At 33.2% G+C, this 25,399-nt stretch overlaps 1 protein-coding gene across 1 annotated transcript; it reads left to right on the top strand.

Annotated features, from left to right (window-relative positions):
• The first annotated feature begins 710 nt into the window (after positions 1–710).
• On the top strand, positions 711–18,514 carry LOC143072944 (mini-chromosome maintenance complex-binding protein-like). Its single transcript, XM_076248117.1, has 15 exons — positions 711–858; positions 3,613–3,686; positions 5,772–5,954; positions 6,751–6,852; positions 8,372–8,552; positions 9,101–9,174; positions 11,232–11,329; positions 11,669–11,838; positions 13,370–13,493; positions 14,513–14,630; positions 15,101–15,266; positions 15,710–15,843; positions 16,300–16,464; positions 17,363–17,451; positions 18,244–18,514. The coding sequence occupies exons 1-15, from the start codon at positions 798–800 to the stop codon at positions 18,344–18,346; spliced, it is 1,842 nt and encodes a 613-aa protein (XP_076104232.1). The 5' UTR covers positions 711–797; the 3' UTR covers positions 18,347–18,514.
• Positions 18,515–25,399: the final 6,885 nt, after the last annotated feature.

Raw genomic sequence — 25,399 nt, 5'->3', positions numbered from 1 at the left:
ATTGTTACATTTGTAATTAATCGGTTCCTCACCCAACTTTGCATTCCGGCAATTAGTCTCCAATGTAACAATAACATTTTTATTATTGTTACATTTCCATGTAACCGTAGCCAGTGCCTATTTTGTTTTGTTTAGTACCAAAGTCAATGAACATAGTCGTAGGGGAACATGTCAACGGTTATAAATGAGGCTTTGAATGCTTTAGAATGGGATTATCAAATATATCATGTAAATAAATGTTTCAATTTTTTTCTATCAAATGAATGTTAGCTTTCTTGTTGCTAAAATTGTTTTCTTTTGCATATTCTTTTTTAATATTTATTTGGAATAAGTAATTTTGATTAAAAAAGATATTCTTTCGCTTAATAGTTTCTTGTCGCTTCTTGTCGCTAAAATAATTCTCTTTGTCGCTTCTTGACGCTTCTTGTCGCTAGAATTCTGATTGTCGCTGACTAGTGAGACCAAAACATTCGGGTCACTCCGCATCTCGCATATGTTGGATGGAACCAGCCGAGAAGTTCCGAGTGAAGAAAACAAATCATTATTTATATTTTGATTCTCGAATATATCATGTTTTAGAATACAATCGTATACTTGTAACAAGTTTATGATTTAAAAAAAATGTTAAATATTGAAAATAAAAAAGAACGATCAATTTATGATATCATTGTTGTCAAAGAATTTCGTTGATTACGGGTTTGCTGTTTATGTTCTAGAATGTCCATTTAATTTCCCGCCATTTCTCATCACATTGTTCCTGTCCCTCAGTATTTTGTTGATTGCTACTATAGACAAAAATGCCTGGTATTGGTGATGATTGGATTAATAACCCATTGGCTATAATTCAAAACATTATTGGTAAATCAATTATTCGCTGATATTGACAACGTATTTTTTTTTATATAAATTATACCTGATTAGTTTTGATTCATATAATTTACAGGTATACATGTGCTTTATTTGTATTAACTGGACACATAACTGCTAAAGGCTCACTTTATAATTAAAAGCTTATTTTGTTGGAAATGTTGTAATGATGTGCAGTTGTGTTGTATGTGCTCCTTATAGGGTAATATACTGTCTTCGCATTTATAAAGGGGGTAGGAAATAATGCCCTTAATTTATCGTCAAGCTGCAAACTGTTATTTTCAGCTACCGTTACTGTCAAATTGGTTAAAAATGTCATGTGATTTGTTGAAATATCCTAATTGTTATTAGTCAGAGGTCTCAAATAATTATCTTTACTGTTATTATTTAGAAAATTAAATGTAATTCGTCAAAATCCGTCAATTTTTTTTATCACTTGGCATCTGTCGTCATTAACTTTTACAAAAATCTTTTCCTCTAAACTACTGGGCCAAATTTAACCAAACTTTGCCACAATCATCCTTGGGATATATAGTTTAACAAATGTGTGTGGTGACCTGGCCAACCAACCAAGATGGCCGCCATGGCTAAAAATAGAACATAGGGGGTAAAATATAGATTTGGCTTATAACTCTGAAACCAAAGCATTTAGAGCAAATCTGACATGGATCAAATTGTTTATCAAGTCTAGATCTATCTGCCCTGAAATTTTAAGACGAATCAGACAACTGGTTGTTGGGTTGCTGCCCCTGAATTGGCAATTTTAAGGAAATTTTGCTGTTTTTGGTCATCTTGAATATTATTACAGATAGAGATAAACTAAACAGCAATAATGTTCAGCAAAGTAAGATCTACAAATAAGTCAGCTTGACCAAAATGGTCAGTTGACCCCTTGAAGAGTTATTGCCCTTTACACTCAATTTTCATAAATTTTGTAAATTTTTGTAAATTTTAACAAAATAATTTCCTCTGTAACTAATCATGCTAATGGGTCATGTTCATTATAGATAGAGATAATTGTAAGTAGCAAGAATGTTCAGTAAAGTAAGATCTACAAACACATCACCATCACCAAAACACAATTTTGTCATTAATCCATCTGTATCTTTAGTTTAATTAATATGCACATAGACCAAGGTGAGCAACACAGGCTCTTAAGAGCCTCTAGTTTAATGTTTAAAAGAGAGAGTACATTTTACCATTATGCATAAAAATTTCTGGTAACATCATCGGCAAGGGAAAAAAATATAAATTAACCCTTTCAACGCTACACAAAAAAATAGAAAAATGGCTGCTGCTGCTGCATTTTTTTGTGTTCATTCATTAGAACAGTATATTCCTTTTCAAACTGCTGTATCTTTTTTATTATAAGAGATACAGAGAAAGTTATTGCATGAAAAATGCTCAGGAGAGTATGAACTGTAATGTTAGGCAGTTATTTCAGTAAAATTTTTATCAGGTTACCTGCATTTTCAGGTAATTAACAGGTAAAAGGTGTAATTTATTACATTTGTGTTGAATTTTGAATAAAAACTACTTTTAGTCTTCATCTATTTTGTTGTTTCATCTGCCACATTATAAAGAAGACACCCAATTGCTCGATTCCGTAGCGTATTGCACCATACACAACGTATTATGTAATCGTGGCACAAATCAGTAGCTCCGTCCTCAAAATTTTCAGTCAACCTCCGTTTTCCCCCCTTTTTCTACGTCTCGTAATGATCAATCAAATCATATTTTCCACACGAATTTAATGTAATAAACACATTGAGATAACAAGAAACCTTTTAACTAATCCTCGTTGTCAGTTTCGCCATAGAAATGCTGAAATATTTCCATATTTACAGCCTCGTTTCCGATTTCCGCCATTTGCATTTGTCAAAATATTTGTTTTTATTTTCCTTCAATTTTCCTTCTACTGCATGATTTTGCAATAAAAATTGCCGGGATTTCAAGCGCAAATGAGACCTTGCATATCCTCGATTCATACAAGGAAAAATTAGAGAGGACCTGAATGAAAACCGAATGGTTTAAGAGTCCTGATGAAAAATCCGTTGTCATCGCGGCATATGCCGCGAATAGCAGTGGCGGACGGCGTATGTCATCGCGGCATATGCTGTGTATAGCGTTGAAAGGGTTAAAAAAAAAAAAAAATTTAAGATTTTTTTTCTGCAAATACATGTATATAGAAGTCAGACAATAATAAAGAATTTTACAAACTTGGTCTTGTGGTTGAACGTGATGACTGGGTGTATTTGTGTCTGCCTAACACAATTAAGATGTGTCAATAAGACATTTCTCTATAGATCTATGTCACATGTTTAAAATACAAGTTAACAATTATTGGTCAAAGTTCAGCCTTCAACACAGAGCTTGGGTTCACAAACTTATAGGTCAAAATAAAGCCTTCAATACAGAGATCATACCATGCATGTGTATATATGTACAGAAAGTTTTGTGTTTTTTTTTTTCTCAACATAGAAAATATTTTGGATGTAGACTTCTTTATGTTAGTACAAATGTAGTAAAAAAATCAATTGAATTGGGTTGTTTGATCATAAAGTACATCACATGTTTCCATTCATTTATTGAAAACATTCCTGAATCATAATAGTATATGTCTAAAATTAAAGGGTTAAAACAACATAATTATATACATGATATATCTTTTATTTACTTCTACAATGTATTAACATGTACATGTAACAAGTTATCCAATGAAGACTGGATTTTGTATACTTTCAGAAAACAAACAAAATGATAATGGTGTTAAAGAATACTTCAGCAGTAAGATGCAAACCAACTATGCCCTGAGTTGGGTAAGTAATGAGGGGTTTAGTCTTTTGCCCTAAGTTGGGATAAGTTAAAAGTGTTTTAATTTCTTATGTCATTCGTTGGAGGTAAGTTAATGTGTTTAAATCTATTGACCTGATTGAATTGGGGTACATGCAAGTTTGATGTAAAATATTTTTGCCTGTGGCACATTAGTTTAAGGAGGTCAATCGTTTGATTTCAGTTTGTTTAGTTAAGGAGGTTGAAATTTCAAACATAATATTAGAATTGTGCGTGCACACATTTATTTTTTATAAAATAAGTATATTGCATGAAAAGTTCAGTAGGTGTGAAGTCATGATTTACATGTATTTATAGTAGAAAGGGTTATTGTATTTGAAAAGTACAGCTCCAGATAATCTGATTCTCAATAATAGTTTTCATTGTAAATGAGTAAATTATCCAATTGGTGACAAGCTATTTCACATTAAGTAAGGGAAAAGCCATTACATCATGTATTTGTCCCATTGCTAAAATAGGAATATTTTCAAATCCTTACTTTACTTTAAAGGGATAGTAGCTACGATTTTGACAAAATTATTAACAAGTTTTAAAGCTGCTAAAATCAAAGATATGTACTAAATATAAGCAATAAGATCGCTAGAATGTTTTCATAAACTACAGAAGTGTTAATAATTGATCATTTATATCGTGTTGCGTGCCTATTCATCTCATTAATTATGCATCGGGTTTACTTTCCGACACAGCAAGTGAGCTAACCAAGATATAAATAGATATGAATATGTGCTTTTTGTTTTCTTACGTATTTGATAATACTCTATATTAAACGTACATATTTGACGCCATTTCCCAATTTATGTAAATAAATAATATAACAAAAACCGGCATATTATTCCAACCTTAGATTCTCCAAACCATGCCGATAATGTATACACATGTTTGTGTGTTAAATTGGGGCCTCCATGAAGGATACACTTGAAGAATAATACTTGTAGGAAGTTGATTTCTAATTTCTTCTAAGGTGGGAGATCACTGCCCGTAATTTATAAACATATTTTTGACAATAATGAACACATTGCGATTTATATTCATGTGATCTGGAAAATTTAAGAAATGTAAACATTATGCAAACCGTCAGCTACTTCTGTTCGACTTTTCCTGCGTCGCAGGAGTTTTGAGTGATTTTAATGACCAATCTCATCAACGTTTTTTATTTATTATTTACAATAACTTGTCTGCACCTCTTTTTGTTTCTGTTCTAGCTGAAACTGTAAATTCAAGTACAATTTGAATAACATTCCCCTCTTCGACCGTTTTCCCTTCCAGGCACAATATGCGATTGCACATTGGGAACCAAAGAGTAAAGGTCAACATAGGTCATAGGAATAAGGGTTGGGCTAAACATCGAATTATTATCTATAGACAATAAATAAATGTTGGTGTTAAACGTTAAAAAGCTTCTAAATGCTAAATGGAAAGTAACCAGTAATTGTTTTAATCATACTTATTTTACTTTTTGTACAAAATCTGGCATACAGATTAAAAAAGTAATTTTAATGAAAATCGTAGCTACTATCCATTTAAACATATTTATTTTTAGTGGATTGGGAAACAAGTTTTGAAACTTATATTAATCCCTTCGACTTTGCGGGTGCGAATGCTGCCTTGTAGCACTCACAAGTGCAAAGTGGAAAGGGATTAATATTCAATTCCTTCCAAAATTATGTTTACATAATTATAAATGAAAGACATGATATAGTCACCTATAAGTACCAAAGTCGTCACTCAAATGAAAGTGTCTTTCATGTTAATTATGATATGTATTTAAAAGTTTATACAATAACTGTCAGTCATACATGAACTTGAATGAAAAATTGCAAGTACTAGTGAGAATACTGAAAAGAGGTCTTTAAATATTATAGCACAAGTAGAGCTTTTATTAGTTGAAGTTATATTGGCCAAAAGAAAGACAATTAAAAAGTAGTAAATGCTAAAACCCATAATTAACAGGGTCTGGTGAAGATTTATTATTTATAGCCTAACTGGTTTTGTTCCATAATACCTACTTAAAAGCAGAACTTTTGTTTAAAAGAAGTTTTCTATATTTGCAGGTACCAAGTTTAAATGATACTCCACTACATACACTGAAACCAAACTCTTTAGTGAGATTTAGATGTATGGTCCAGGATATATATGATCCAGAATTCTACCTTGGACTCTATCAGGTGAAGGATTTAGAAACATCGAAAGTAACACAGAAATCAGGGATGTATAAAGACATCGCAGACTGTTCTGTAAGTTTACATGAAGGCTGTAATGTTTTAGTCATTAAAATTCATAACATTCTCCAATATAATAAATTATCATTATGTTATTATTACAACAAGATCTTGGTGGCATTGAGATCCTCTGCTTATCTTAATCTGGACTAGCCTTTAGCAGTAGAGATTCCTGTTATTCATCAACAATTTCAATTTGGTCAAATATGGCGTCATAAAATTTTATATTTTATTATTTTTCTTGTTGTTTATGAACACTATCAGCATGAATTTAAATAGTGTAAGAGTTGAGCTGAATTTGCATTAATTAAAGTTAAGCCTGAACAAGACCTACTTCTGGTTTCAATACTGGTGAATGCAGGTCAGTGCACATCCATGACCTACTTCTGGTTTCAATACTGCAGGCCATTCATTAGGAGGCGGTACCCGGTACTTTTACCCTCCTATGCTATTGACAAGTACCGCCTAAATGTAGGAATTTTTATATAAGATATTCATGGAATAAATTTAAAAGTACCACCTACAAACATGGTAAGTACCAGTCAACATGAAAGATAATGAAACTCCTGATACTGGTGAATGCAGGTCAGTGCACATCCATGCTTATATACACATATATGCTTTATTAAAGACTCAAAACAAATAAATAGAATACCTCACTGAATTTTTACAGTGTAAAAGAATAAACCAGCTAACAGTGGATAAAATTGTGTCTAGTTTGAATTAATTGTTTAGCCAATATGTGTTCAGCATGTAGACTTTATAATTCTTTGATTTATGTATACAATGTATTTAATTTATGATGTTGCAGAAATCGCAACAGATAGATTTAGAATCCAGAGACAATGTTACTATGGACAGACAAACAATATATTGTGTACCAATACCAGGGGAGACAACTTGGGTAAAAGAGGTAGGGTTTGAAAATAATAGTAAAATTGTTGTAAAGGCAAAGTATATGCAATTTAGAAATATTTTGAAGCTGCATGTTTATATAACAGTACAATTATGCATTCAAATTGCAGTTTAATAATGCAGAAGAAAAATATTACATTTGCCTTTGCCCACATATTCTGGACCTAAAAAAATGACAACTGTTATGATTTGATGGCTTTTTTTTTTGCCTTGAATATTCGGACAGATGTTATTCACAACTTTGATATGTATTTCTTCGATAACAAATTTTGCAGCAAGTCTTACACAAAATGGGCTATTAAGACCTAAACATGAAATAATGTATCCCCAAAAATATTTTTTACAACTTATAATAATGCTTATAGTATCTTATTATAAAATGAACAATTTAACTCTTTTAAAAATATGTCATCTGATTTTTGTCGAGCCTGCAACTTTTGTTGCAGAAAGCTCGACATAGGGATAGTGATCCGGCGGCGGCGGCGGTGTTAGCTCACTTCTTAAAAGCTTTATATTTTAGAAGGTGAAAGACCTGGATGCGTCATACTTTGTATATAGATGCTTCATGTTACGAAGTTTCCGTCAGTCACATGTCCAATATCCTTGACCTCATTTTCATGGTTCAGTGACCACTTGAAAAAAAAGTTCAAATTTTTTGTAATGTTGAATTCTCTCTTATTATAAGTAATAGGATAACTATATTTCATATGTGCGTACCTTGCAAGGTCCTCATGTCTGTCAGACAGTTTTCACTTGACCTCGACCTCATTTCATGGATCAGTGAACAAGGTTAAGTTTTGGTGGTCAAGTCCATATCTCAGATACTATAAGCAATAGGGCTAGTATATTCGGTGTATAGAAGGACTGTAAGGTGTACATGTCCAACTGGCAGGTGTCATCTGACCTTGACCTCATTTTCATGGTTCAGTGGTTATAGTTAAATTTTTGTGTTTTGGTCTGTTTTTCTCATACTATATGCAATAGGTCTTCTATATTTGTTGTATGGAATGATTGTAAGGTGTACATGTCTAGCGAGCATAGTCATGTGTCCTTGACCCCATTTTCATGGTTCAGTGGTTATAGTTAAATTTTTTAGTTTTGGTCTTTTTATCTAATACTATATGCCATAGGTCAACTATATTTGGTGTATGGAAACATTTCATGATCTTTATGTCAGTCGCGCAGGTTTTATTAGACCGTGACCTCATTTTCACGGTTCATTGCACAGTGTTAAGTTTTTGTGTTTTGGTCTATTTTTCTTAAACTATAAGTAATGGGTCAACTATATATGTTGTATAGAAGCATTGTTAGCTGTACATGTCTGCCTGGCATGGTTCATCTGACCTTGACCTCATTTTCAAGGTTCATTGGTCTGTTTAGTTATCTTGGTTAATGTTAAGTTTATGTGACAGTTGTAATAAAGCTTAGCTGTATACTTAGGACTATCAACATAATATCAATAATTATAGTATAGAAGGCGAGACATTTCAGCGTGTGCACTCTTGTGTATATTTTAGACATATGCTGACAAGGCAGGAGTCAAAGCTCAACCATCAATGTCACATGTTCCAGTCAGAAATAAACGTTCCTTCGATGAAGAATCAGAAGATGTTGCTATGGAGACTTCAGAACCAAGTGGAGGTACAGAATCCTGTGATTCAGCAGAATCTAAAAGAACAAGAACAGAAAATACACAAGGTATTTTTACACTTAAATGTAGGAGGTGTGTGAAGACCAACCTGTTATTCTAAAAAAACAACAACAAACTTTTCTAAATTCTTTTATAATCAGGTTTTTTTAGGAAAGACTGTTGCTGATATCTTTTGAATTGAATGAATAAGATCTCAGATGAGGCAGCAGCAAAAACTTCAAAGACCTAAAGCATAATATGCAAGGCTAAAATTTAAGAAAAAAATTCTGATATCTGACAGACTAATGTTTGGAAAATATTTAGAGTGATTTAGTTGAAAGATATTAAAAAATTACTTTTTTATTAATTTTATTCAAAGGTAAAAAAAAATACATTTCAACCAACTATTTTGGGAAAATGTATTGATAGGGTGAAAACCTATAAAAATAATGAAAATAAGAATTGTTATTCTTTATTAAAAAATAGAAACTAGGGCATGTACATTTAAGCATAATCTTGTTACTGTAACTTTTGAATATGTATATATTGCTCAAACGTGGAATTATTATTGCATTAAGGGAAAAGGAAAATTATATACTTTTATTGTATTTTTCAGCACAGCCTCCAAATGTTGGTCATGATTTAAACTTTCCTTTGCAAGACGAAAAGGGCACGGCTTGTTTAGTGAAGGCAAGTACAAGTTTTTCAACATGGCTAAATTTTATGTAAAATTGTTTGAAAATGTGGAGAGAAAAAACAAAACATAATTAATGTTCATTAGTATTTTTAGCTCACCTGACCTGAAAGGTCAAGTGAGTTTTTCTCATCACTTGGCGTCCGTCGTCTGTAAACTTTTACAAAAATCTTCTCCTCTGAAACTACAGGGCCAAACTTAACCAAACTTGGCCACAATCATCCTTGGGGTATCTAGTTTAAAAATTTGTCCGGTGACCTGGCCATCAAACCAAGATGGCCACCATGGCTAAAAATAGAACACAGGGGTAAAATGTATATTTTGGCTTATATCTTTGAAACCAAAGCATTTAGAGCAAATCTGACATGGGATAAAATTGTTGATCAGGTCAAGATCTATCTGCCCTGAAATTTTCAGACAATTTGGACAACCTGTTGTTGGGTTGCTGCCCCTGAATTGGTAATTTTAAGTAAATTTTGCAGCTTTTGGTTATTATTTTGAATACTATTATAGATAGAGATAAACTGTAAACAGCAATAATGTTCAGCCAAGTAAGACCTACAAATAAGTCAACATGACCAAAATTGTCAGTCAACCCCCTAAGGAGTTATTACCCTTTATAGTCAATTTTTAACAAACTTTTCGTCATCTTTTGTAACTTGTACAATTATCTTCTCTGAAACTGCTAAGCCAAATTTAACTAAACTTGGCCACAATCATCATTGTGGTATATAGTTTTAAAAATGTGTCCGATGACCCCGCCTACCAAACAAAATGGCCGACATGGCTAAAATTAGAACATAGTGGTAAAATGCTGTTTTTGCTATATATCTTTAAAACTAAGACATTTAGAGCAAATCTTTCAAGATTTATTAAATGTCCATCAGAATAAGAAATATCCCCTCACAAATTTTCAGATTAATCCCACAACCCGTTGTTGGGTTGCTGCCCTAAAATTTGTAATTTAAAGGAAATTTTGCAGTTTTTGGTTATTATCGTGAATACCATTATAGATAGAGATAAACTGTAAACAGCAATAATGTTCAGCAAAGTAAGATCTACAAATAAGTCAACATGACCAAAATTGTCAGAGGACCCCTAAAAGAGTTATTGCCCTTTATAGTAAATTTTTAACTACTTTTCGTCATTTTTATGCCCCACCTACGATAGTAGAGGGGCATTATGTTTTCTGGTCTGTGCCTCCGTTCGTCTGTGCGTCCGTCCGTCCTTTCAGGTTAAAGTTTTTGGTCAAGGTAGTTTTTGATGAAGCTGAAGTCCAATCAACTTGAAACTTAGTACACTTGTTGCTTATGATATGATCTTTCTAATTTTAAAGCCAAATTAGACTTTTGACCCCAATTTCACGGTCCACTGAACATAGAAAATGAAAATGGGAGTTTCAGGTTAAAGTTTTTGGTCAAGGTAGTTTTTGATGAAGCTGAAGTCCAATCAACTTGAAACTTAGTACACTTTTTGCTTATGATATGATCTTTTTAATTTTAAAGCCAAATTAGTCTTTTTTACCCAATTTCACGGTCCATTGAACATGAAAAATGATAGTGCGAGTGGGGCATGCGTGTACTTTGGACACATTCTTGTTGTAACTTGTACAAAAATCTTCTTTTCTAAAGCTGGGCCAAATTAAACCAAACTTGGCCACAATCATTACTAGGGTATCTATAAAAAAAAAGTGTCTAATGACCCCGCCTACCAACCAAGATGGCTGACATCAGTAACTACAGTAACAGGTGAGCGACACAGGCACTTGAGAGCCTCTAGTTTAAGGATTTGCAATTAAGGTACTCCTTACATAAGAAGTTGGTCCAAACCCATTTTTCTATGAGTTTGTAAGAATTCAAAATCAAAATATCAAATAATGATGCATGAACCAAATAAAAGACCAAATAGAATCTTTTGATTGTTTCTTAAAGAAAAGTAAGGGGGGGACATTTGAGTCCTCAAGTTACAATATTTGTTATGCAAATAATTGTTTGGCCTTTTATCGTAAGACTTCTGACATAATATTCTGACAATTTTAATCTTGTAATTTCAGATTTATGATGATATTGACAAGTTTAAAGTGAATGACATGGTAGAATTCATTGGAATATTATCTGTGGATCCAGCCTTAGCACAATTTAATCCTGAAAAGTAAGTGCATTATTAAATTAAAACATTTTAATGTGGTGGAAAAATGGGAAATTTATGAAGTAACTTAACATACAGAAAGAAAAGTGAGTACCAACAAGCTTCCATCACCCGTTTTATATTGATTGATTATAGATATTTTTTTATTTTATACAAGATAAATTGTCAAGAAGGACAATTAAATGAGGGGATTATTTTCCCCAATTTTGAGATTAAATAAAATTGTGAAATCATCATATTGAACAGCTGCAAAAATAATCCACAGTAAAGAAATAAAATTTGCATATTTGACCTGTTTATAATATTTTGAAAATTACACCAAATAATTTTATAATATTCTAGTCAACCTGAAGAATTTGGTGTAGAAGGATATCAGCCACCTGTAGAAGAGATCAATGCTCATGCCCCGCCCCCTTCATTGGTACCAAGATTACATGCTGTTTTGTGTAACAAACTGACACACAATAATCCACTGCTGCCACAGATACCAGACACAGACGAATATAAAGCTAGTAAGTGCAGAGTTGTGGACTACAGTTTTAATCTTTATATGCTAAAGCTACTTTCAAAAGAAATAACAAATCATTTTGAAGGAAACAAAACCTTTCATGACATGAGAATCAGTGTGTGTTATTCAGGGTATTTGAATTCTTGGAAGCCAGGGCTCGACATTAACGTTTGTCCGATTGTCCAGGACAAGTGGACACAGGTGTCGGGCAAGTAGATTCACCATACTACTTGTCCGATGGGACAAGTGAAAAATCAAGGTCAGATAAAAATAGATCAAATTCAAGACTTATACATTCCCAAAAATATGAATGATTGTTTTATTGATCATACTTAATGAAATAATTATTCATTGATTGAACCAGAGACATATAAAACTTGTATAATATGTCTCTGATTTGGAGTATTTGAACATACTGGCAGCCATTGACCAGGGGGATATAAGTAAGGGGAAAGAAACCAATGTTAATGTATCTTCTTAGTATAAGCTTCCTTGAATTAGGAGCACCTCCATATGGAGTTTTACCTAAACTTTAGAATATTAAATTAAAGTATGTTTCATTTGATTTTGCTTTTATGCATAGCAATACATTAAAAGAGGTTTTATTTGATAAGATCTATGATATAAAAATTTAAGATAAAAAAAAAAAAAAAAAATCTAAATTAAAAAGGCAGATTTTTTAGTGAAATGTGTATGTACTTTATGATCATATATCAATGTATATATACAAATCAAAATAAATTGTAAAAGCTTGTTTTGACATCATCAATAAATTAAAAAGGTTTACTCATATACATGTTCAAGGTGGCCAGGTGTATTTACATCCTTGGTTTAACCCATACCACTACTAAAAAATGAATAGGTCCATAGGGGAACGTAGTGGTTTGGGAAGAAATGATGATTTAATGATTGACAAATGATAGTGACATTGAGTCAGAGAACACAGTCTTGCAAAAAAAACTTTCATTCTGAAATAATGAAATGTATTTTGATGTGGTATTCATATAATAACATTACAAAATGCTCCTTTTATTAGGTACAATCAAAGCCCAAGTGTTATTATTGCATAAATCATCAATATGTTAGATTTTCAATTATGAATTCGGGCAAGTGAGTTAAGAGTTCGGACAAGCTGATTTTCTTGCCACTTGTCCGAAGGGACAAGTTAGAAAAAATGTTAATGTAGAGGCCTGGAAGCTGAACTGTCTCATTGAATAGATATAATAGCTATTGTCATCTGTGGATTTCATTCAATGGGAACTTCCATAAAGCCAATGATCATCTTGAAGCTAGCTGTTTTATCTGAGCTCAACAGTGTTTGCGGAAAGAAAATTGAAAAAATGCTGTGTTTCTTTCATTTGTACTTTATAAATCAGGCATCTTGATTTTCCAAATTAAAAAGGATAGTTCTGGCAAAGTTCCAACATTTTTTTTTTATTTAAAAAATAAATGATAACCTCTTCTTTGAATACATGGTAAGAACCTTGATCATGTTTATTGTCAGTGTACTTGTTAATGCAATTTTTCTCTCTCAGAATTTCAGCAACTGGAGCAAGAAATAGATACTTTAAGAGGGAGAATAATGGAATTGTTGGAACATGCATTACTAGGAGACAGTCTAGCTGCAGAGTTTTTTCTTTTGCATCTATTATCCTCTGTGTAAGTATTCAATTACCATAATAGTTCTATGTTTGGTAACTGATTTCAGCGAGGGTGTCAATAGTTAACAATAATATATTGTCCGTCTTGTTGCCCTTGAATAAATGGGAAATACTAAACAAAATCCTACTTTTGGACGTTGGAGGCTGAACTAGCAAAACAGTATTTTTTGCCAGTTTTTGCTTGGTAAAGCCAATAAGAGAAGAGCAATATTGTGGGTTTATTGATTTTTGTGCAGGGGTTTATCCGAGTATTTTGGGAAAAAGGACCCTGGCCAGTTTTGGGAATTTTTTAACGCGGTTTTCAATGAAATTGGGAAAAACAACCAATATACCGGATGTTAGTTTTAATGTGTTTTGTTCATTAAATTTTGTTTTGTTGGTGAAAATAAAGTAAGGACTACCTACACCTTCTTTGTTTTTAAATATAACAAGATGGCTTTAAAGTTTATTTGAGTATCAAAATAATGAGTTCTAACTTCTTAAAGGATTGTTACATTTTATTTTTTGTTTGGACAAGAAAATTTGTGAACTAAAATATTTTGAGTTCTGTATAAAATATATCCCGTTTCTATTTAATTTTGTGATCATTTGGGAATTTTACTCCCAAAATTGGGAAAAATGTAGGTTTTTTGCCGTTGGGAATGGGTCCGAAAACCGGACCCTGTGGAATGCTAGAAAAATTCATGTTGTGGGTATCAATTTTTGTGGATTAAAAATTTTGCATTTTCATGGATATTTGATTCCGTGGTGTTGCCGATTTCTGCACACAAAGCCTACAGAAAATTTGTACTTCCTTTAACATTTAAATTTGTGTTTCATCAGTACCCACTAAACCCATGAAATTTGGTACACAACGAATAAAATGAATCCACAACACTATTAAAAAGCTGATGCTGCATCTTTGTTTTCTTGCATCACCTAAATATGCAGGCTTTTGGAGTCTGTTCCATTTGAAGCTACTTTGTCACACTGAACCATAGCAATTGATTTTAAACTCAATTAAAAAATGTTTTTTAGGTATGGGAGAGCCGATGTGATGCCGTTGGGAAAGTTCAGTCTGAACCTCAGTCATTGCCCAGTAACGCCTAAATATGGTCAGCTATTACAAGTGTTCATGGCAGGACTGCTTTCACAGGTATACCTTAATAACAATATGAGTACTTTATTTCTTGGCTATTTTGCCCTGCCTATTAAAAATGAAGAACTTGACGTTTTCATGTCTGGGCATGTAACAGTCTGTTATTTTATATCAGGTTGGTTTAAATTTAGCTTACAGTAGTTCATGATGTTGTGGTCAATTTCACTTGGAACTAAATACTCATGTTTATTATGATGTGGACGTTTTTGATATATGCCAAAACTAGGGTTTGACCAATACTTTGTTGAAATTGAAATGTGATCATGTGAACAGAGCATCATTGTATGGGAATGTTTTTATCTATGTGTAGCATCATGTTCATTTTAGTTTTCTGATTAATTAAGACCTCTGTATTTGATCTCTACTCAAATTTTCAGCTTACATACCAGATGAATTACTTTGTGAATCACACACATTAATTGTCTCTCACAGTTTGTATTACTTTTAACCATTTCTTTTATTTTCAGTCACATTTACTGCCCTTGTCAATAGAAAACATGAATACTTTACGATTATGTCCAGAAAAAGACTACACAGCAAACCGTTTAAAATCTGGAGTCTTGCAACTACCAGAGAGGACATCATTAGTCATAGATGAAACAGTACTACAACCTGGTCAACTTGAAGCTGGGGGTATGTTGGGTTGAACATTTATCTCATCAAGGTCTGCTCATATATATTTTACCAATACTTGCCTTTGAGAAAGATCAGTATCTATAATGAGATTATTCTATGGCCCCAATCATTGATAGAAAAAAATTGAATGTTTACATATGAAACACACAAAAACAACCATGCAAAAATATCAATTTCAGCATTTTCAGTGAAGTTTTTTGAAGCACTTTTGTTTTAAATCTGGCAATATTTATTTATATTTACTGTTGAAATCAGTTGCTATGCTAAAGACAATAATTATATACTTTAAGTGATGTATTATTGTGTCCTTTTGAGACTTGGCTCGAAACAGGTGTAATAGTTCACATTACGTTTCTCAGCCTCATACAAATACAGCTGATATTAAAAGCCACTATACAGTCATTGTCTATGTAATTTTTGTGATCTTTTTGTCTTTCCAGGTGTTAAGAACATGACAGCATTAGGTAACTTGATCAGCTGGCAGAAAGTGGAGTATGATTTCAGTTACCACAAACAAGATTTCATGGCAAATGTTGCTGTAATGATTCTGTCTGAGGCAAAATCTATATTACCTGTAAGTGCTCTGCTACTAATGGGGCTCCAGTAGGGTACCCATATTATGTGTCCAGGTCCTGTTTGAAAATTGCCTTAGGTGTAGCTCATGATGACATCTTCTGAAGTAGTGAAAATCAATGAAATTCATTGCTGAATTGAAAGTTTTAAAAGTGTTTTCCCCTCGATGAACATTACTGTACCAGGAATTGGCAGAGTTGTCAACACTGACATTGTGCATGTTGTGCGTTGGAACCCTAGATGTGGCAGGTGCAATCGATACCAAACATTAATCACTTTTAAAGATTGTTATTTTTCTTTCAGAAGGTTTGTGGATCTCTTTTTCCACCAATAAGAACTGACTTTTGTGCTGAAAGTGATGTAAAACACCAACAATCAATCGTCAATCTGTAAATATTTATCATGAATGAAACTATTATTTTGATTGGTATTTGAATCTTAGACGGTTTATTTTCAGAGTGATTGTTTATTACCATTAGAAGCCAAGATAATGCCAGAAGATTGGATAGCCCATTTTAGCATGTTAGAATCGGGGATGACAGCAGAATTGTTGACCAAGATACGCACATACATCACATTGGCTAAACAGATTAATTATTCATTAACAGATGAATTGCAGAAGGTATGTTCATGAACAGAAAATAAAAATGGATATTATCTATATTGTTGCGAGCTATTCCAGAATAAAATAAAAATAACTTAACATATAAGTAGGAATTGTGAATGGCAAAAATGATCAACAATATAAGATCGATAAAACTTTTTATATGACCAAAACTATTGGATGATGGATGTCTCCTTATTGGAGTTTTTGCCATGTTTTATTAAGTCTTAACAATTATCTGACAGCAACACAAAATCAACAAAAATGCTAATATCACTCCTAATTGCCCTTAAATGCAAATTTTTTACCAACTTTAAATTGTTTATCTATTATCTCATTTATGTTTCTGCACTCTTAACTTAAGTTTTCCTCATTCAAATTTATGAAACTCATACACAATGCTAAGCACAAAAACAAGCAGTCATAGATTGAATTTAGCTTGTAAGATCTTTTACTGTATAAGAGTTATGCCTCTTTTTAACTTGAAAATTGCAGAGCTTCAGAGGGGCATTTGTGTCCTTGCAGAGCTTCAGAGGGGCATTTGTGTCCTTGCAGAGCTTCAGAGGGGCATTTGTGTCCTTGCAGAGCTTCAGAGGGGCATTTGTGTCCTTGCGGAGCTTCAGAGGGACATTTGTGTCCTTGAAGAGCTTCAGAGGGGCATGTGTGTCCTTGCAGAGCTTCAGAGGGGCATTTGTGTCCTTGCAGAGCTTCAGAGGGGCATTTGTGTCCTTGCAGAGCTTCAGAGGGGCACTTGTGTCCTTGCAGAGCTTCAGAGCGGCATTTGTGTCCTCAAACACATTCTTCTTTTATTTATGTTGAGATTGCAGCGGACCTTGAAGTAAGTTTAAGTTTTTAGGTAGATTCCAAGAAGCTGAATATTTCTAGGGTTATCTAAAGATGAAAATTATTATTTTAGATCATCCAAGACGACTTTGTAGACATGAGAAAAGTTGATAGTAAAAGTATGACAGTTGATGACTTCCATTCTCTGTTGTGTACAGTTAGGTAAGTAATAGATTACAATAAGCTAGCTGTTCATCATGTTCACTGTGCTGTAAGATCTGTTGTCTGTTTGCATCAGTCATTGTGTATTCCAACTCCAGGGCTGAATTAGGTTCTCATTGATTTTTCTTTCAAAGACATGTGTCCATTGGAATATTTAATTTGAAAAATGTGGTCTTTGACCCCGCCTGCCAACCTAGATGGCCAACATGGCCAAAAAATTAACAAAGGAGTAAAATGCATGTTCTGTTGAAAACTTATAAATAGAGGAAATCTGACTGGAACAAAACTGAACAGACTGTTGAGCTCAATAATTAGTAATAAATAGTCAATATTTTTGGTGGAAGAAGACTTCAAGTCTTCTGAAGGCCTATGGTGCCAGCTGTAAAATCATTGAATGGTTACCACATCCGTATGCCGCATCCCTTTCTGTATATTACAATTTCATAACAACTTCTGATTCTTGACACCGATTTTTACACATGATTAAGCATCTGAATCATTTAATTTGTAAATTAGGATTGAAAAACAATCACTACTGTAAATATATACCCTTTTTAGCTCACCTGGCCCGAAGAGCCAAGTGAGCTTTTCTCATCACTTGGCGTCCGTCGTCCATTGTCGTTAACTTTTACAAAAATACAGATAAACTTTTAAAAACTAGAATAATCAGCAAAATTTAAAGATGTACAAATAGTCAACATTGCTGAAATCATCAATTCCTTTTCCAGTTTAATTGCTCTTGAATAATATTTTTTTTCTTCAAAATTATATATTATAACATATATATTTCAGACTGCTATCACTCAGCTACTTGAAATCAACACCTACACAAACTCTGTGGAGAAGGGCCAAAAACATGGACTCAGAAAGGAAGAGGAGGATTAGTTCAACCTAAACATATATTTGATTGACCAACACAGAAGAAAGACTAAAAACTGCAAAAAAAAAATAGAATTCACAATAAACAAATTTATATGCAAAGAACACATTTTGCCATTGTTAACTGAGGAGAAATTTACATTTGTTAATCATAGAAAGAAAATAAATTGTTAGCTCATTTAAATGATTTTTGTTTTGCCTACAAAATAAGTCACAGACTGCTAGACAGACATGACAAACTGATGCAAACAAGGCTATTTGAATAAAACTTTGTCTCAGAAGAAAAAAGAGCTGGATTAATCATATCTGTTAAACACTACAGTTGCCTTATTGTTTTTTGTTCTGTCTGGCATCTTTATGTGATCTGTATCTTGATAGATTGATCATCATGGTCGCCAAGGCTAATGATCAAACATAGGAAGCAAACTGCTGTTTGTTAGCTATTTTCTGGAAAACTATAGAATTTAGAGAGAAACTAACAGTAAAAATGTCCATCTCACCAAGCACTTACTGAATATATCAGAAAAATCTGTTCAAGGCTATTTTAAACTTATTGCCCCTGAAATTTTGATTTTAATTCTTGTTTAATATTTAGCCTGCTAGCTTTTGTTTCTAAATTAGAACTACATGTATTAGGAATTCCCTGGAGTGTTATTGTTACTTTCTGAGCACATGATATGTTTTAAGTTTATAAAAAAAAACATGTGCATCATGTTATGAAACAAAGACAAGAAAAATGATATTAAATACAAATAAGAGATGTCTCCAAATTATTGAGATATACCAAATGTCCACTTACACCAAAACTGTCAGACCAGTTACATACTAGGCATTACCCTTAAATGACCATGTTAGCCTATTATCTTGATAGGTATAATTGTTAGAATGAAACTTCAAATTCAAAAATGATAGGCAAGACTAAATAAATGAGGATTTTTATCAATATTTCGTGTTTTATACGACTGCAAAAAAAATTTTTTTTTATTATAAGACTTTTAAATTAAAAGATATATTTAAATGGGTAATTATGGTTGCATCTTCGATGGAAATTTGAATTGAAAGTGTATTGCATAAAATAAAATAAAGGGAGAGTATTTTTTTTTGGGGGGGGGGAGGGAGGGGGGGCAATTTGCAACAGCATTGTGTATTAGACAAAAGAAAAAATTAAGCATATTACCAATTCTAAGTTCTTTGACTACAGTTGTTCTGTGTTTTAAACCTAGTATGTGTCAAATATTTAATTACAATCCAAATTCAAACCTGTATCAAGCGTGAAAATTATGTCTATTTTTGCCCAACAGTTCAGGGTTGGACCTCTGCAGTCGTATCCAGCTGCCCTTGGCAAAGCAATTTATTGCTATTGCCTTAAAAAATTAAGACATGTTTATGGTTAAAAGAACTTGAAACATTAATTATGTTTGCTAAAAAAAGAGGTGGAAGATATCACAGAAACAATTAAAAATACACAAAGCCTGAAGAAAATGCAACAAAGAGCAAGAAATTACTAACACAAAAATTGCTTTCAAAACACTACAAAGAAAACTTCTGACTAAGTAAATCCAACCTCCTAGGTACTACCAATATTGCTCTTGGTTAGTAAAAACTTGATGATTAGTCTTATCTTGTTATAGTACAATCAAGAAAACGAGAACCGGGTTGTGGCTATAATTGAGGTTATCATTTGTGACAGATATTTCATGACGGTCGTCCTACCCATGAAGGTATACATGAAACTTTCTTTAGGATTTCTTCAACTCTTCCCCTTCATATCCTTTACTCAACTCAGAAATTTGAAATTATCTCTTTTTTTTTTTTTATGCCCCATGTATGGGCATTATGTTTTCTGGTCAGTGTTCATTCGTTCGTCCATTTGTCCGTCTATCCAGCTTCAGGTTAAAGTTTTTGGTCGAGGAAGTGTTTGATGAAGTTGAAGTCTAATCAACTTGAAACTTAGTACACATGTTCCCTACGATATGATCTTTCTAATTGTAATGCCAAATTAGAGATTTTCTCCCTTTTTCACGGTCCACTGAACATAGAAAATGATGGGGCATGCATGTACTGGGGACACATCAGGGGTGGATCCAGCAATTTTAAAAGGGGGTCCAACAATATGCTCCCTTTCAAATGCATTGATCGTCCAAAAAAAAGGGGTTCCAACCCCCCATTTGGATCCGTTAATGCACATTCTTGTTTCAAAAGGTTTTGTTCTAAACCAAATTTTATTGTCAATTTCTTTATGTAAGTCTATATGTGTTTTTATTCTTTTTTTCAAATTAAATTGGATAAATGTATAAAAATATTTTCATAACTAACTTGAAATATTTAGTTTGGAGACATACTCTATATAGTGACACGAAAGTAAAGGATAATGCTATCTTCTCTCAAGCTACAGAAGCTTATTGACTGTATGAGACCCTCTAATGTAGCGGAGGTGGTTAGACACAACTTCGTAGTTACTTGAAGTCTGCCTTAACGGATTGAAAAACAGAAGCACATTTGGTTCCAAATAAGAATGCTGACTGACTACTAGTATGTTCAGACTCATCCTCCAAATGTAACAAATAAGTTGTCAATTAAAATTAAAGGCTCTGTATCTCTTATCTGGATATGATATATTCTCATTTGAAATCGGCAACTATAAAACAGTATTATTGCACAAAAACCAAGTATGCATTGGCGGATCCAGGGGGGGGTTCCGGGGTTGGAACCCCTTTTTTTATGGCCGATCAGTGCATTTGAATGGGAGCATATAGCTGGAACCCCCCCCCCTTTTTACTCTGGGTTTGGAACCCCCCTTTTTGAAATGGTTGGATCCGCCACTGGTATGAGGGGGTATACAGAAGACAAATATTCACCAATAGATGAAGAAATTTCAACTTTCCATATATGATATTTTAAAGATTTTGATCTTTTGATGTCCTATACCGTAGTCATCAATTGTATACAAAAATTTGAGTAATAGATTACACAAACATTCTCTTACCTTTGACGTTTGGTCAGTTTTACTAATTTTGACGGTGCATTACGTTTGCGCGCAGCTTTTGATTACAATTGTGCGCATTTTTTTGAGAAGTTAACTCAGGTTAAATACAGGTAATAATACTTATTTATTTATAATTTGTACAATTATTTACAAGTATAAGTACTAATTCCGTTAGTCTTGGTCCCCTGCTCACCAACGATGAGGTGGAAGTGGGATTTCGAGCAAGATAAGTCCATTTTAGTATGCACAAGTGTAAAGCAAAATTATATCCGGGTGAAATTTGATCCGGTTTTACTAATTTTGACGGTGCATTACGTTTGCGCGCAGCTTTTGATTACAATTGTGCGCATTTTTTTGAGAAGTTAACTCAGGTTAAATACAGGTAATAATACTTATTTATTTATAATTTGTACAATTATTTACAAGTATAAGTACTAATTCCGTTAGTCTTGGTCCCCTGCTCACCAACGATGAGGTGGAAGTGGGATTTCGAGCAAGATAAGTCCATTTTAGTATGCACAAGTGTAAAGCAAAATTATATCCGGGTGAAATTTGATCCGGAGGAAAAAATGTCACAGTAGTTGTTGTTACTTTTTTATCCGGAGGAAAATGTTTCCCTAGAATATTTTTCCTTTGCTGTGAAATTCTATCTGGGTTGTAAACTTATTGAATAGTTATTAGAAAAAAACTTATCCTTTACAAATAATATGAAATAATAATAATTCATAGTATAGGATAGAATATCACAGAGGAAGAAATAAACCGTTACACAAGCACTAAATCCTAGAAAATGTTAAAATGTTAAAACATAGCTAATCTTTAATAAAGGTAAAAGTATTGATAAAATCATTACTTTACATGTCGGTACGTGCCGAAACTCCATGTGTGTACCTTGGTGTAACTTTACATACGAACTTAAATTATTTACTAATTTTAAAAACGAACACTATTAGTTGAAACACTTTTCATCCTGAAATATTCACAATGAAGTTACATGTATGCCTTAAGCTATACTACGGAGTTTATAATGATCACTTTATAATTGGTTTTAGTATTCGATATAAACAATATATAATTTGAATTAAGAAATACTTTCAAAATTAATAATTGATAGTCATATTTATTATGAAAATAAAAAAATATATATATATAGTCAATTACAACTTGATTTAATTTTTATTTTTTATATTTTTACCTACGTTTACCTGTAAAATGAATGCGCGCAAATGTAATCGAAAGCTGAGCGCAAACGTAAAACATTTTAATCCCCAAATGCACGCAAACGTAGTGCGCCCAATTTTGAAAACTAGTCAAAAAGGTTAACACTTTAAACTGAAAAAATGACAAGCACAACAAGATATATTACCCTGAACATCTTGAGAAAATCCAACAATTTAAATACGGGAAATGTGGATTGGTTGCAAAGTTCATTCACTATATAAAAAGGCCCCAAACATGAAAAAGTGTAAAACAATTCAAACAACAAAACTTACAGCTTGATTCCAGACTAAACAAATTTCAAGTCTCACAGAACCACTGACTCTCCTGTTTTGGACTAATTACGCTTGGGGCCAGGCTATATATTTTCACCTGATTTTTTCTCTTTTGGGATGTTATTGGGAATAAAGTTCAAAACTGCAATCACGAACTTACTGTAGCTGACTTTGCAGCTATATTTTCATGTAAACATAAGGATATGTAGTATGACAGACAATGCGACAAAATTTCCACCAAAATTTAATTGAGGTTGATTTTAGCAATTATAGACCGCCTTCACAGCCTTCAACAATGAGAGAGAAAAAAACATTTAGTCTGCTATACAAGGCCTAAACATGTAAAAAATCAATTGGGCGAAACAGACATACAATACATATTATAATACATATTATATGTCTTTGATTGTAAGGTGTGCCTGGCTGTGAGGGTTCTTCTTACCCTAATTTATGGGTTATTGATCGATATCAACGTCTTCTACTTAAAGTAAAATGTCCAATATATTTGGTGCATGCAGTCTTTTTAAGGTGCACATGTCCTAACACAAGTTTATCTGACATTAAAGAACCCAATTTTTAAAGTTCAGCGTCAGTGACGGATATAGAACTGTTCATAAGGAGAGGGGGCCGCTGACTGACATAGGGGGGCCTCCAGTCATGCTTCAATGATTCCCTATATAATCAACCATTTTCCCCCACGAAAGGGTGTGAGCCTGGATCCGACTGTGAGCGTTAAGATACATTTGCAATATGTTAGATTTAATTGATGTATGGAATTATTTGACTCGTTCATGTCCTTCTGGCATGGATTCTCTGACCATCATCTCAATATATGCATTTATCATTGGTATTAATTGAATCATGACCAATAAAACAGACGAGACATTACAGCGTGGACGGGAAATTGTTTTCTCAATTATATGAACGTATAAAAGAGGGACGAAAGATACCAGAGAGATAGTCAAACTCCTAAATGGAAAATAAAATGACAACGCCATGGCTAAAAATGAAAAGGACAAACAGACAAACAATAGTACACATGACACAACATAGGAAACTAAAGAAGAAACAACACGAACCCCACCAAAAAACTAGGGGTTGTAGTTACGACGTAAGGAACATATCCGATATCATTTGTGAAACGTTTATTCCATAACGGTCAACCAACTCGTGCGTCCGTAAAATTTACGAAGAGATGATTTCAACTTCACCATTTGGAACTCTTGATTTAATAGCTTCCTTGTGAGCAACAACCCTCTATCAAGAAAATCATGAAAGGAAATGCAAGCACGGGAATATCGTATCAATTGGGAGATATATACACCGTATGCAGATGCTGCTGGAATGTTGCTACTTAGAAATGGAAAGTTCACAATTGGAAAGCTGAAATCTTCTCTTTTGTCGTAAAGTTTTGTTTTCAATCGACCCTCATTGTCAATTTCTAGATGTAAGTCAAGATATGAGGCCGACTTACTGACTGTATCGTATCTGTTGTATCCTTTATCTGTAGTTCAATGGGATAGATGCGTTCGACAAAGTCACCAAAATTTGAATTATTTAGTGAAAGAACATCATCTATATAGCGGAAAGTAGAGTTAAAGGATATTGCTACTTCTTATCTTTCTTCCTAAGAAGTTCCTGTATGAACACATACTATAACAATATTGTTGAAGTCCTGGTTATGTAGGAAATATATGCCTTTAGTTGTTTTGGTAACACCGATGATTTCTTTTAAATTGCAATTTACCCAATGTGCTTTGTTAATAGCATGCCCTGAAAATGTTCATGTGATACCACTGGCCCCTTCTCTCAAAACTTTGTCACAATCAGCTGACCTTATCATGTTTTCGATTACATTATATGAGTAAGGATATTAACAATTTACTAATAGCAATTTTGAAACTGAGACTTGTATACTTATATCGGTTGGCCCCAGGTTGGGACCTTTTTTCTTAATATACCATAAGGTTAGGTCAACTTTATTTATCGAAAAGAAACCTTGCTATGATACGTTTGATCTGAACATATCTGAAAAGAAACTGATCACTAAATTAATCAATCATTTTCAGTTTGTAAATACATTTTTAGACTTATCCCCTATACAATGTAGTATGAATTCATGCAGAGTTGTAACTTTCATTGGTTAAAGTTAAGCGTTCGCGCAAATTCAGTGCTATTTAGACACATCGATTACAGTCAATAAGATATGCAATCTAATTTAAAACCGATCTCTCATCGCTCCCGTTTTCTGATATGTCGCGTGGGAGATCTAACGAAACCTGCTTTGAGGTCACATGTGAGTGAACTAGAAGTTATGAATTTATAATGATATGCAAATGAGTTGACGACCTATCAATAAGCCAATCAAAAAAGTTTATGAATTCTTTTGACTGGCGATTTCTTCGTAAATAAAATGAGTTACATCCCTTTACCTCACGATAAACTTTCAAGATCGTGGAAGACTCATTTTCATTGGTCGAAAAAGACACACCTACGAGGTCACTCACATGTGACCTCAAACTGCGGCGGATTTCGTTAGATCTCCTACGCGACATATCAGAAAACGGGAGCGATGAGAGATTGGTTTTTA

Source organism: Mytilus galloprovincialis, chromosome 4 (genome assembly GCF_965363235.1).
Source record: "Mytilus galloprovincialis chromosome 4, xbMytGall1.hap1.1, whole genome shotgun sequence".
NCBI lineage: Eukaryota > Metazoa > Mollusca > Bivalvia > Mytilida > Mytilidae > Mytilus > Mytilus galloprovincialis.
This window is presented reverse-complemented; position numbering and strand designations above follow the sequence as displayed.